The 13934-nt window shown below is 51.5% G+C and overlaps 1 protein-coding gene across 1 annotated transcript in view; it reads right to left on the reverse strand.

The window, feature by feature from the left end:
- Positions 1-13934, reverse strand: part of IGF2R (insulin like growth factor 2 receptor) — a 102229-nt gene that overhangs the window by 27848 nt on the left and 60447 nt on the right. Inside the window, exons 21-32 of the mRNA XM_044917647.1 lie at positions 12773-12874; positions 10706-10901; positions 9304-9474; positions 7848-7991; positions 7593-7768; positions 7246-7333; positions 6576-6791; positions 5572-5702; positions 5224-5321; positions 3046-3182; positions 1862-2052; positions 157-283 (exon numbers count right to left, since the gene is read on the reverse strand). Of these exons, the coding sequence (XP_044773582.1) occupies positions 157-283; positions 1862-2052; positions 3046-3182; positions 5224-5321; positions 5572-5702; positions 6576-6791; positions 7246-7333; positions 7593-7768; positions 7848-7991; positions 9304-9474; positions 10706-10901; positions 12773-12874 (1777 nt within the window). The remainder of the gene's footprint in view (positions 1-156; positions 284-1861; positions 2053-3045; positions 3183-5223; positions 5322-5571; positions 5703-6575; positions 6792-7245; positions 7334-7592; positions 7769-7847; positions 7992-9303; positions 9475-10705; positions 10902-12772; positions 12875-13934) is intronic.

Raw genomic sequence — 13934 nt, forward strand, 5'->3', positions numbered from 1 at the left:
TTGGTGACTGGCAGTGTCCTCACTATGGGGGGGTTGGTGACTGGCAGCGTCCTCACTATGGGGGGTGGTGGTGACTGGCAGTGTCCTCACTGTGGAGGGTTGGTGACTGGCAGCGTCCTCACTATGGGGGGGCTGGTGCTTGGCAGCGTCCCTCACCTGTGGCAGGGTTGGTGACTTGGCAGTTGTCGTGCACATTGCTCCTCACAGGACAGGCAGCTGGTGTGGGCCAGGAGAAGGTGTACTCACAGTCTTCCACCGCACTGATGAACATGGGCCTGGAATTCTACGAGCAAAGGACAGAGTGTTGCCAACAGGGCACAATTTCTATGAAACGTCAGCTTCCATCAAGTGGGAGCCTCTCTGCAATACCACATGGAATTTTTGTCAGTGTGTTTATGGACTGAGGGCACACTTAGAAAAGCAAAGGGTCAAGATCTTCCTGGGATTGCACTAGGGCCTTAACATATGCAAGGTGAGGCAGACTCAGAGCCAGAAATCCACTTGGGGCATCATGGAGATCTTTCTACAGCTACAGCTAGGGAAAGACAGGCAGGGGACAGGGTGAGGAAGTGGCTCAAAGGGTCTGGTGAGTCAGGAAAGAGGAAATAGCTGGTAACACTCTAAAAGCAAAGGAACTCAGATCTGTTATTATAGACAAACAAAAAGCCCCACCCAGAGAACTCGTCATTTACTCCACGATCCTCCACTTGCACGAGCTACACGCGCTCCGTCCCCACGCTTCCTGTCCACCACGGAGCTGCTAAGACTGGTTCAGCAGTACACTCCTTTGCACATAAACCCCTGGCAGCTTTGCCAGCCTCCTGGGCAACCCACATGCAGAGCCCCTCACACATCACCCTCGTGTTTCCTCCCACATGTCCATCAGCTCTTTCTTCCTCCACCACAAGCCTCTGCTAGTTACGGAGCTGAGAGGGTCTATCGGGGCCCAGGTGTCCGGGCCCCAGCAGCTCCTGTCTAGGCTAAGCCTCTGTACAGCTTCCCGAGGAGGAAGGCCCAGCTGCTACTCCTGCCAAGAGGGCAGACCTCAGGCTCCCAGAGCTCCTCCTACCACTGCTGGCCAAACACAGCTGGAGACAGTGGGCACTCCAGCCTAGAACACTGAGTGGGCTGGTCCAGCTTGACTTTATTCCTAAAATTAGTTACAATCCTAAGTTTTAATAGCACATGGGGCTTCACCTTCATCTCACACGTGGAGATGTTCCTGTGGGGACAAACAGTCCAGAGAGACCATTAATTCAGTCCCACACCTGCTTAGCTACACCCACCAACCCCTTAGAGAGAGGCATGGAGCACAGAAATGAGACCAGCCCCCATGGACCGTGCACCAACCATACACTGGCAGTGATGCCCGGCACCTCCTACTTCCTCTCTCTATACCTCACAGCGATTTGGCAAGACGGGAACAGCTCGTGTTATTCACGGGTACATAGCTTAGCACAGTTAAGTAACCAAGCTAGGAAATAAAGAGCAGCCCTGAACCTGGTCGGTCTAACCTTCTGCTTCTCCCAAGCTGCATCCGTGAAGGCAAAGGACAGGTTGTCAAATACCGGTTTGCTCTACAGCCTTGGGGGGCATCTGCAGGGGACCAAACTTTAAGGAGAACCAACCAGTTCTGAGACTAGAACTGCAGGTCAGACACCCCAGGAGCCAGAGAAGAGAGGTAGGTGCCCACGAGCCATAGGGCTGAGGCAGGACTGCCAGCACCCGCGGTCACGCCACGGAGTCCCGAGCATCACATCCTCCACTCAGATCCCAGGGCAAGTAAGACCGTCTCACCGGCCCCGCGATCCGAACGGGCCCAGAGCTACCCGCCGGGGGCTGAGGAAGCACTGTCACTTACGACTTGGCTCTCGCTACAGGTGAAGCGGATGGTGGTTGACTTTTTCCGAATTTGGTCTGGACACAAGTCACCATCGACGTACTTCAGGACAGTGGCGCCATCTCTCCACTGCGGCCCCTCCCTCACCCTGCCAAGGTTCACAGGCTTGGAGCTGCCCAAGAGACACGCGGCTGCTTCCGGAGGGCACGGCTCTGTGAGAGGAGACATGGTTGTTGCCTTTGCCGATTTTCCAGTCCAGAATTTATCTGGTAAGTAATGTCAGACATGCTGTACGCTTCATTCTAATAGTCACTCCAAAACATCTTCTATTTCTTTCGCATGAGATGACAATGATGCCACAGAACTTCTCAGTTAGTAGAGGCATGGGGTGCGGGGAGAATGCAAGGTTTCATAGACCGAATTATTTCTGAACCCCGAATGCGTTGAGACTAAAATACCTAGATAAGCCAACAGGACATTTTAAATGGCCCACATTCAAGTACCACCTTTAAGAGTTACCGAGAGGGGCGCCTGGGTGGCTCAGTTGGTTAAGCGACTGCCTTCGGCTCAGGTCATGATCCTGGAAGTCCCGGGATCGAGTCCCGCATCGGGCTCCCTGCTCGGCGGGGGTCTGCGTCTCCCTCTGACCCTCTCCCCTCTCATACTCTCTATCTCATTCTCTCTCAAATAAATAAATAAAATCTTAAAAAAAAAAAAAAGAGTTACCGAGAACTCTGCCAATTTCCCAGTCCCCAAAATGTCTGTGCTATCTGCCCTGTGTAAAGAATTAGTCCCACCTCATGGATTAGGAACCATGCTGTCACTGATCTGCCCGGCACAGAAAGTGAGGGGAAGGGGGCCCACGGCCTCAAATGTAAAGGAGCACCCACCCACATTACTCTCAGTAAACACAGAGGGCATGCGTTCAATCTCTGCTTTGCTCTCTGTGTCTCCCACCCTGCTAAGAAATCACCCACCACCATGATTCCCTCCACCCACCTCCAACTCCTGTTCAAATAAGGTTACTGTGTTCCCAGCAGAGCCTTCAACAAAGACTTCTGCTAGACCATCCCAGGGATCAGTCATGAGACCCTTAAATAATTCCTCCTGCCGCTTCATGGCCAAAACACCTTCACAGAATCCTGTTCCTACTCGATCTTCTCCCAAACTGACTACAAGCCATCCGCCCAAGAGTCCTCTCTCACCGGAACCAGCCTGGGGAGACAGAGACTTGCAAACATTGATGAGATAGTGCTCGGTGGCTCCTGTCCTTGTGACGGCTTCCCAGTTGTCGCTATACCTTGCCAGGGAGGAGAGGTCGAAGGTGTTGCCAGCCTCGTCTCTGGAAGGAGGAGAACACTGCGGTTAGGCTCACTTGGACTCCAGATGGACACCGAGCACTGGAAAGGCTCAATATTTAAGGTGCGGTCTGTGCCTGGCATCCTGAGCCTCAGGTCCCACCCAGGGACAGAACTTCAGACTGGACCTGGCCCACCACCTCCAGTCAGAATCAGAACCTGAGCTCAGGAAACTTTAAGACTTGGTTCAGCAAAATCATGTATTAATCCAAAACAGAGCAAAGACCAGGCCTGCAAAGGAAGCGCTCCCCGTGCTCAGGCCCGTGAGAGGACAGGAGGGAACAGCGGGCTCCGTGGCACGCTCACAGCACAGAGCACTCTCGGGAGCAACCACCTGCTGTCCAACCCTGAGACGGCCACTGAAATAAAAATGAACTGCTGTCGACATGTCTGCTCAGGCTGAAGTTTACTTACTACACAAATCCCACACACAACTGTTACTGAGGGCCAGCCCCATAGCAGGTGCAGGGTCAATGGTGAGCAAGACCCACGTCTGTCCCCAGGAAGCACTAGGTCCAGGTGAAGACAGAGGCGCAATCACAGACGCCACCCCATAAGGTCTCAGCAGGGAAGAGAAGAACAGAAAGCATTCATTCGTTCAAAAAATACGTGCTAAGCTGAGGGTATTATACTGAGCCAAAAAAATACAAATCACCCATTTTATGAAATTTGCAGAAATTACCAAGAGAAGGAAAACACCATAAACAGGATATAAGTTTTTTTAAGTAGACAGTATGTCAGAGGGCGATTAAAGCTAAAGAGGAAAAAAATCTGGGGCTGGGTGGTAGGGGGAGGTTGAGATTTTAGACGTCGTGGTCAGAGAAAAACTTACCAACAAGATGACCTCACTGTACACGTTTCTGTACTCCCATGAAGTTATTACAATATGCATGTGTCAACTTCCATTTTAACTGATTATTCCATTTTTTACTTCATTAATTCTTTTAAAAACGGTAAATAAAAATATTTGGTAGGAAAAGCTTTATGTACAAAAATATAAGACTCTTTGTACACAAATCTCAGAAAGTGGAAGACAGTCTCAAATGGCAGTAAGAAAACAGTCAAGTCAATCAGGGCTATCTACTCGGAAGGATCGTTCACACCCACTAGAAATGAGAAATGAATTTGTTTCACATGGAAACGCTCATGAAGCGTTAGCTGGAAAAAGAAATGTTACAAAACAAATTATGATTCAACGTCACTAAACACGTAGATTCCTGAATGTATGCTTTTCCGTACGTTACTAACACTTACAGAATTATTACTTTACCTAGATAAAAGGAGAGAATGCAATCAAACAGAGCAGGAAGTAAGGAAAACGTGGACGTGACTACTCTACTGTCCCCCAGGACTGAATGCTGTAACCCTGCGATCCTTTTCAGGGTCGATCATCATACAGCGGAAGAGAGAGCATGTCCCTTAAACATTCAGAACCACAGACCAACCTCCAGGGATGGGACACAAGATGCCTATTTTGTAACAGTTCCAAGGGCAACTCTGTTGGCATTCCCACACAGGAAAGACCTCTCCCTTACCTCAAGAGCTGCCAGCCACCCAATTCCAGGAGCCACAGGCAACAGAGATCAAAAGAACCATCGACAGCCCCTAAAAACCTGCAGTCTGGGGGCCGCCTCCCCCACACCATCTCCCACATCCCAGCCCCTCATCCTCTCCACGCCCTTCTTCACTGTGGTGTCCCCAGACACAAGCGGCGTGCGAGGGTGGGCGGAGGCCAGGGGACGTCCTGGTCACTCTACTCCACTTACACCTGTGAATCATGCAAGGTTTTCCGTTCCAACTCCAATCACCTCCCTGTATGCATCTTAACACAAAACAGTCACCGAAACCCAAAACTGTGAAGGATTTGGAAGTTAACCTAGTCCAACTGCTCATCTGAATATGAAGGGACGAAGGTGGAGAGAAACACCTCAGCTAACCTCCTGTCCCCCAACCACTAATCATTAAAGCAAAGCTGCGCCAAGTTCCCCCGACTGCGCAGAAGGTCAACAGACGGCATCCACTTACTTGAATGAGCACTCGGTCAGGTCAAAAGGCGCGCAGGCATGCTGCGTTCGCCACTCGAACAAGTAGGAGCAATCCGAAGTCTCCCGGAGAAATACCGGCTGGAGAAGGTAAGAGAGAGATACGTCAGAGGGGAAACTTCAGTTCGTTTCTTACCCTTTAGATCTTAGGAATGAATATAGTAAAGGATGGTTACGTTCATTAAAATCCAGACAAATCGATCAAGGTTTTGACACATCTTCTGTAACTGGTACATTTAAACTAAGCTAACCAGAGCAGATCGAGCAGCAGGAATGCGGAGAAGCAGCTCCCGGCCAGGCAGACATCCGGGTGGGCTGGAAGCACACTCACCCTCTGGGTGCTCCGGTCGCAGTAGAAGAAGATGGTTGTGGAGCGCTGGTACACCTTATGGCAAGTGTCCCCCCCAGTGTAGTTCATCTTCAATAAGCCATTCTCATATGTCAGCTTCTGAGTGAGGAGACCTGTTCAGAAAGAACCTAATTAAAACAAGGATTGGTGCCGCCATGCTAACCCTAACAGGCACGTCACATCACGTACCCCCTATAAAGGGCTAGAAGAGGGGGTATGCCTGGCCCCCGGGCGCTGGAACCTGCTCCCTGCCGCACTGCACTGCAGGCGGAATAAAACCAGGCCTCCTCTCACCCAAGGTTACGACGTTACAGACTAATGGTGGGAACAATGAGGAGCAGCCGCTCCCCAGCCTCATCACCTAAGAGGATGGCCCCAAGGCGTTGCCCATGCACTTGTCACGTCAGCTACTTTCTTTTTAAAAGTTCTTAAACTTAGGGGTGCCTGGGAGGCTCAATCAGGTAAGTGTCCAGACTCTTGGTTTCGGCTCAGGTCGTGATCTCGGGGTTGTGGGATCGAGCCCCGAGCTCAAGGAGGAGTCTGCGTGAGCTCCTCTCTCTCTGCCTCTGCCCCTCCCCACTTGTGCTCGTGTGCTCTCTCGCTTTAAGAGTTCTTAAATGTAGTATCACTTGCCCAGCTGCTGAGACAGCATGATGACCAACAGCCTGCCCTGTAAGTTTATAGCCTCCCCTCTGACTCAACTCTAGAAAGTACCACCTCAGAACACCCATTACTGGCTACTTCAGCGTGTCTCTGGTTGCAGTAAAGAATCACTAACTGGAATTGCTAAAGAACGAACAGAATAAGCTCTAACAACATCTGTCAGCATGCATCTACTTAAGAAAATCAAGTGAAATCAGAAGCATCGTTAATATTTCACCAGAACACAGCTTTCTTCCTACTCCAGAAAGAAGTCATCCTTCAGCATAACATCTTAATACATAGTTCCATTCTTGCACAAGAGCAGAAGAAAAACCCCACGGTACCTGCCACTTTTTGAAATCCCTCGGGTCCCCGCTTCTCCTGACACGATGAGATCACCTTGGACCTGTCGTTAGTAGAGCAGACCTCTGAGGACAGCTTGCCACAGACCCGGAAGTAGTAGGTGTATTCGCCGGCACTCACGACAGTGTCATTGACAGCCAGCGGCTTCAGGTCGTACAGGTTGCCGTGCCTCGGGTCCTTCACCTCACAGTTGTCTCCTTCAAGGACACACAGACATGAAGGGCAACTGCGAGCCTACCGACACTCACACCGTCCGGCAAAAAACAGTCTTCCAATTTTTAATCAGGTGAGTACAGTCTTAAAATAAGCATTAAACGCTATTTCCACGTTATCTCAATGTGCTTCTACACAAAGTACAAACCGCCTATCAGATAGCCTTCTAGAAAAGCCGAGGTCACAGGGTAAAGATCCACTGGACCAATCAAAACCCCAAGTTAAGATTCTTAAATGTGAGAAGGCGCTAGCCCAGCATCGCTCCAGGCAGGTGAGGAGGGTGTCACTGACAAAATTAGCTGTGCACTGGGGTCAAAACCCAAGGATAAGAAATTATCCCCCCGCCATTTCGACTGGGTTTCGCATTTAGGACACTGTTTGGAGCCTCTGCTACTTCATCCGTTTACAACTATTAGTGGGCTGGGCCCCAGGTCTTACCTTCCACTCTGATGACGGGACAGGCTTCCACCGTTCTCCAGACAAACACATACTCACAATCATCCAGAAGCTGAAATGTTGGGGATCCCTAGAATAGAAACCAAATATTTATGTTTTTGCCTTTTTTAAAAAGTCAGTCAAAAAGATAGCCACAATTAATATCCAACTTTCGATCTCCACGAGGAAAAACACAGAGCACTTATTAAACATGTGAGACCTGGAGGAAAATCTAGTCAAATGCTACCAAAGGCTGAAAACCCATGAAAACCAGGCAGGACTGAACTCAGAGAGAAGACTGAGAGACTGAAGGGAAGTGGGAAATGAAAGCAGTTCATCAACTCACGCACCGAGGTCTGAGCGCACTCGAGCGTGATCCTGGTGGAGAAGCGCTGGTTTCCGCACTTGTCACCATTGACATAGACAATACTCAGGGAGCCGTTCTCGGCAGCCTGGGGGCTGATCTGCACCACGCCCAGGTTCCAGCTATTGTCTTCTGACACCAGGCAGGACCCCACCGCGCTGCCTGCAAGAGATGGGAGCTCGTCTGGGGCAGGGGACAGAAGAAAGGCAGATAGAACTCAAGTCAAATGCTCTCAACTCACCGTGGCATCCAGGAATATAAGGGAGGGGATTGCAAACACTCAGATAGAAAGTTCTCTTTCTTCCATCAGCCGAGGTGTCCACAGCAGTCCAGGGCTTCCTGACTCTGCTTAAGCCACTCAGGTCATACTCATTTCCAGCGACGTCTGAAATACACGGAAACACTCCAGCTAGCCCTGCTTTCTGGTTAGCATTAGAGCACCACCTTTTTCACCCTGACCAAAGACCCATGATGCACGAACTTGACATTGGTTATGAAGGAATCAGGAGATCCACAGGAAGCTCAGAGGCTTTTCCTACAGACACGTACACTTGCTCTGCCCTCGAAGCTGCCCTTCACAACAAGCACCACTGATGTGGAGGGGCAGAGCCATCTGCAGAGCACGAGGCATCCTGGGACACTGTTCAGCATCCGGGTGCGCCTTACAGAGCTTTACATCCTTTCTTTTAGGTCCTCAAATAATATCTGATATTTCTTTCCCCTGAGTTTTCTTCTGTTCTTAGGCAGCTTCTGATTCCAAAATATAGATTAAAACCCTGAATTATATAACCACATTCTCTTCAAGAGAAACCTCTCAAGTGTAAGGATCAAAAAAGCACATAACACAAATATGCTGCCTATAAAACAAAGCACATCACACGCTCACACGCGCGCATACATACACTCACATGCACACGCTCACACATGCGCATATATACACACACGCGCGTATGTACACTCACGCACGCACGCGTGCACATGTACACACGCTCGTGCGCGCGTATATACACCCACACACGCACGCACGTATATACACTCACATGGACACACGCGCGCGCATATATACACTCACACGGACACACGCGCGTATATACATGCACACGCGCACACATATATACACTCACGCACACGCACGCCTATATACACTCACACGGACACGCGCGCACGTATATACACTCACGGACACACACTCACATGCGCGTGTATATACACGCACACACGTACATACACTCACGCACACGCGCGTGCACATGTACACACACGCTCATGCACGCGTATATACACCCACACACGCACACGTATATACACTCACACGGACACACGTGTGCACGTATATACACTCACGCACACGCACGCACGTATGTACACTCACACGGACACACGCGCGCACGTATATACACTCACACAGGCTCATGCACGCGTATATACACCCACGCACACGCGCACGTATATACACTCACACAGACACACGCGCGCATATATACATGCACACGCGCGCACTCACACGGACACACGCGCACACGTATATACACTCACGCACACGTGCGCGCGTATATACACTCACACGGACACGCGCGTGCACGTATATACACTCACGCTCACGCGCACGTATATACACGCACACGCTCACATACGCGTGTATACACACACACGCACACCCTCGACCGACCTCCTCAGCCCGGGCCTCTCGGCCTTACCCGTGACCTGGCAATCCACAGGAGAGGGGACGCAGGCCAGTGCAGTCTCAAACTCAAAGAAAGTGTTTCGGATCCCCAGGCCAGAGTCAATGTCCTGATGCAGGAATTTGGTGGTTCCCGGGTAAAAGTCATCGTTGCAAACAAAGCGGATGATAAAGGCGTCAGCGGTCCCTGGGAACAAGGAGGCCAGACTTGAAGCAGAGCAGCCGTCCCGACACATCCCAGAGCAGCGGCTGCCACTGGGGACAAACCGCAAAGCCCCCGTTAGAAGGACGACACCACCGCCCTGGGTCTGTTTCACGGGGCCCGACGGGAATGGCCAAGCGGCCACCCTCAGTGCAGTAGTGACCCACACAGCCATGGGCTCACAGGGTGAGCCGAACGTCCTCCGTCCTGGTATTCCAGAAAACAGGCAAACGCAGCATCCATTCCTCAACCCAAACACTAGCTAACGTCACTGGCTTGTCGGACAATACTTAGTTCCTCATACACACAGAAGTGAAAGACTCAGAAAAACCCTCGCTCCCCCAGGAGCTCAAGTCCCAGTACGGCGGCCCCCATACTGAGCCTATGACATGCAGTCTAGGGCACACAAAACAGCAAGAAGTGCAAGGAAGGAAAATGCAGCAGGCCCAGGCCAAGGAAACCCCAACGTGGTGCAGGTTTTAAATGCGGTGGCCGGCCCCACCGAGAAAGGGACATCTGGGCGGGTAGCTGAGAAAGAAGAAAGGGGCCACGGGGCCATCCTGAGGGAAGAGCAAAATGGGCAGAGGCAAGAGCGAGGACACAGGCTCAGGACGGGAGGGCGGGTGAGAGGGGGCCCGGACGGGTTCAGAAGCAGGAGGTGAGCAGGATGGAACGTGGAGTGGGAGATCGTGTTGCCCCAACCACTGTGACAGCACTGGCCTCTACTCCAGGTGCACATGGCTGGGAGTGACGTGCTCTGAACACAGAATACTGGGGGGTGGGGGGGAGCACAAGCAGGAAGCCACCGAAGGGCTGCTGCAGCCAGGGCCAGCAGCGGCAGACCACCAAGGACCCAGAGCAGTCCACGGAGGCGGCAGGTAAGGCCATCGACCCCGCCCAGTCCGGGAGGGAACTGAAGCAAAGAGGTTTAGTAACCAGCCTGAGGTCACAGAGCTTTACGTCCAAGAACCACCTGAGGGGCCTAGTGTTAGGAGGCTGGGGGACGGGGCAGGCAGAGGGAGAGCCCCCAGCGCGACCCGCCAGCTACAGGACCGCACGTCAGGGGCCTGGCAGGGCACACAGGGCGATTCGGGAGTGTAGCACCGCAGCCCCAGGGCAGGAGGGCAGGTCGTTCACGGTCCATGCTCAGAAGGGTCACAGTCACGGGGCCACCAGGACACTTGTTAGCTGCAACACGACGTGGTTCTGAGCTCACCTGTGGCCGGGGAAAGAGGCCCTTTGTAGGTCAGAGTTATAAAGCCCTCAGTGGACAGCTGCAGGCTTTTCTCGAGTCCAACCAGCCTTTCTGGCTTCAGATTCTTTAGCTCCTCTGTCTGAATTTCCGCCTCACAGCCAGAGGCTGGTTTTCCATCGAAGGTCCCACAGACCGGCATTGTGCCACACACGTTAAACTGCAGGCCAGACAGCAAGAACCATACACGTTAACTTGGGCCACATAACTCGCCACAAACAAGAGCCCTAGCAACTCAAACCCTGCCAGACTAACCAGACAGTGTTCAAGTTTCCACCTTACATGTTCAGGCAGTTAAAGCCTAAACTTAGTACATAATGCAACATTTAAAGTCCAAATGACAATGTCCATAAGTTGCTTCTAAGGAATAATAAACACGTTTATTTATATAGCCCTGTATCTGTAAATGCAAGAGATATGCTGCATATAACAATGCACCACCTATAACGGAGGGAATACGCATGGAGAATTTTACACCATTGTCAACGTGAGCGAAGGCATCTGTAGTTGAAATGTCAGTTACCAGTAACCATGAGGGGACACCCCTGTATTTCTCACAGATGTTGATATCGCTCTGTCGTGACAATGAAGTTGAATATGCTCTGTGGTATGAAGACACAGAAAGGAAAGACTTCTCTACGTCTGCTAAGTGCTCATGGACGGGGTGTCCACAATCAAGGTCTACATATAGAAAGTGCTTTTCTTAAAAACCGAAGTTTCCTCCTCAGGAAATGGCCAGTTAGCACGAAACCCCACACAGGTGCTCAGCAGCCATGTGGGCTGTGTGCGGGAGGCCCTGGGGACGAAATGCTGGGGCAGGTTCCCTTTCCTACTTTCACAGTCTTGCCTGTAAATTGGCAACAGAGCTGAGAGAAACCTGGGCTCACTCTGCCATGCTGTGGGCACTGGCCAACCTGGCTGCCCACATCTACAGGCCCCTCCGATTGGGAGTGTAGGCACCCCTGGAGATGTCTCACTCGGCAGCTTCAGCAGCGTGGGGAGGCCACGGTGGGGGGGGGGGGGGGCGCGGATCTGGGGGCAGCTGAGCCCAGCAGGACCAGGCAGCGAGGGTACAAAGCCAGGGAGTCAGCTGGTGGCGGTGGTGTCCTAAGTAGATGGCAGCATGCTGGCTGCGCCGTCGCCCAGGAGTCTCAACACACCTGCCACCTGCTGACGCCCCTGCTAGTTAGTGCCCACAAGGCAGAGCCTGGCTGGCCTGCTTCTAGCATGTTCTTTATAAGGGTTAGTATCTTCCAGCACGTCCTCTATGTGGACCAACAATGTTCTTGTCTGCCTCTCATTCACGTGTGGCCACGTACGCTCTCACCTATTACAAACCTATTATAAACCAAACTCTGTAGGAGCAATTTGGGGGTTGGGGGGTGGGGGGTGGACCAGCCAAAGTGCTGCTGAGGGACAAACCCTGTTCAGTGTTCTCCCGGGCTGTGCTCTCCCACATGACGTGTACCTACAAAGTTCCCCTCGGTACCAAATCCACATAAGATGTTCTTATCCCAACTTCCTGTTTTCAGAGCTAATTCTCTCCTTCCGTCAGGGCTATCCATGTAGGAAGTGCTGTCAGAAGATTCTAGAACACAGCCACCCAGGTCATTTCCCTTTTCTTGGATTAGGTAAGTACCATTTCCTCTTGACATCAGAATCACCTGGGGGCTGGTTAAAAACAAACTGATGGACCCACCCCACAAGAATTTGTATTTCTAACAAACTGCGTGTGACACCGATGCTGTGGCCCAGGACCACCGCTCTAGACACACAGCAACAAATCAGAAATAACTTATTTCCAGAAAAATGGTACCCTCACATGTCTGCACTAGAGCAGGATGCGAGTGAGTTTTACCTCTCTTTCCCCTTAAATTTGGATTCTTCCATCTCTTCCTGGGTGAGAGCTGCCATCACAGTGCCCTGGGCCGTTCCCAGAGACACCTGCCACCAGCTGCACAAACTGCAGGTGACTTCAACGCACACTTCCTTGTCTCAAAGCAAACCGGAAATTCATCACATAATTCTTACCACAAAAGTCTTCCCAATTCCCGAAACCACGTATCCTTGGGAACTGTTCAGCGGGTTAAGATCAAACACAAAGCCACTGTTTGGGTCCCTTATGGAACAGGCCTGCAGGAGCAACAGGGGAAAGAGACACAGGAACTCAATAAATACAGAGCACCTCCAAAGCCTGTGTGTATGGACCTCACAAGACATGCACTTCTCACTGACTTTAAACCCCTGTCAGAAAAGCAGCCCTATGCGTACTCACCCGCCCCTCCAGACACAACCCCTGCTGCCTGCCCCAGTGTGATACTGGGCTCAGAAATATTAACTTACAATATTTACCTGGGTAAGAAGACCAATCCTGACCCCCAAGGGAAAAGTTAGGGGGAAACCATAAGCAACCCATAATTAATCAAAAACAAACAAACCTAGAAAGTTGGTTTAAGTCTTCTGTTTCCATCTCACCTATTCACTTAAAGGCAACGGTGATGGGAGGCATGACGAGGTGCTTCACCGTCTCTTCTCTTCCAGGAGATGTTGTAAACCTCCCCCCCCCACCCCATGTCTGTTCTCTGCACAGTCCACCAGATGCAGGGAAATTGGCAGCAGCCCCAGCCCCGGAAAGTATGGCCAAGGACAGAGTGCAGCACCCTACCATCCCCGCCCTCCCCAGGCTCCACGAACCCAGGACCCTGGCTGGGAACATTCATTTAGGTGAGCCTGGGCTCTGCTGTCAAAGAGGAGATTTTAAAGGGGGAGGGAGAGAGGTAAGTCCCACCATGAAGAAAACACCCAAGGCTGTGGAAACCACAAGTGTCCCTTCGGAGTCAGAGGACACATCACAGGGCAGCCTGCTGCTATGCTCTGCAGGAGAGGGCTCGCCCAAGGGCACAAACACATGCCAAGGCCAAAGAGCAGGATACGCCAGGATGGCAACAGGCACTCAGAAGAAATGGCAGTAACAGGACTGGGATCGGAGTTTTAAAACCTCGAGCATCACACTGAAACAGATGGGGCAGATCCTACAGATGACTATGTTTTAGGTGTTGGAGTGGTATGTTAACCACTCACTTCTCTGCGGTGGTGGAGAACCCCCCGAGCCCACTGGGATGCCACCGCAACATGGAAGGGACAGGGGAATGGAGAAAAAGGAAGGAATCTGCAATCAGCAGGGAGTAAAGCT

The sequence above is a fragment of the Neomonachus schauinslandi genome, chromosome 8 (genome assembly GCF_002201575.2).
Source record: "Neomonachus schauinslandi chromosome 8, ASM220157v2, whole genome shotgun sequence".
Lineage (NCBI taxonomy): Eukaryota > Metazoa > Chordata > Mammalia > Carnivora > Phocidae > Neomonachus > Neomonachus schauinslandi.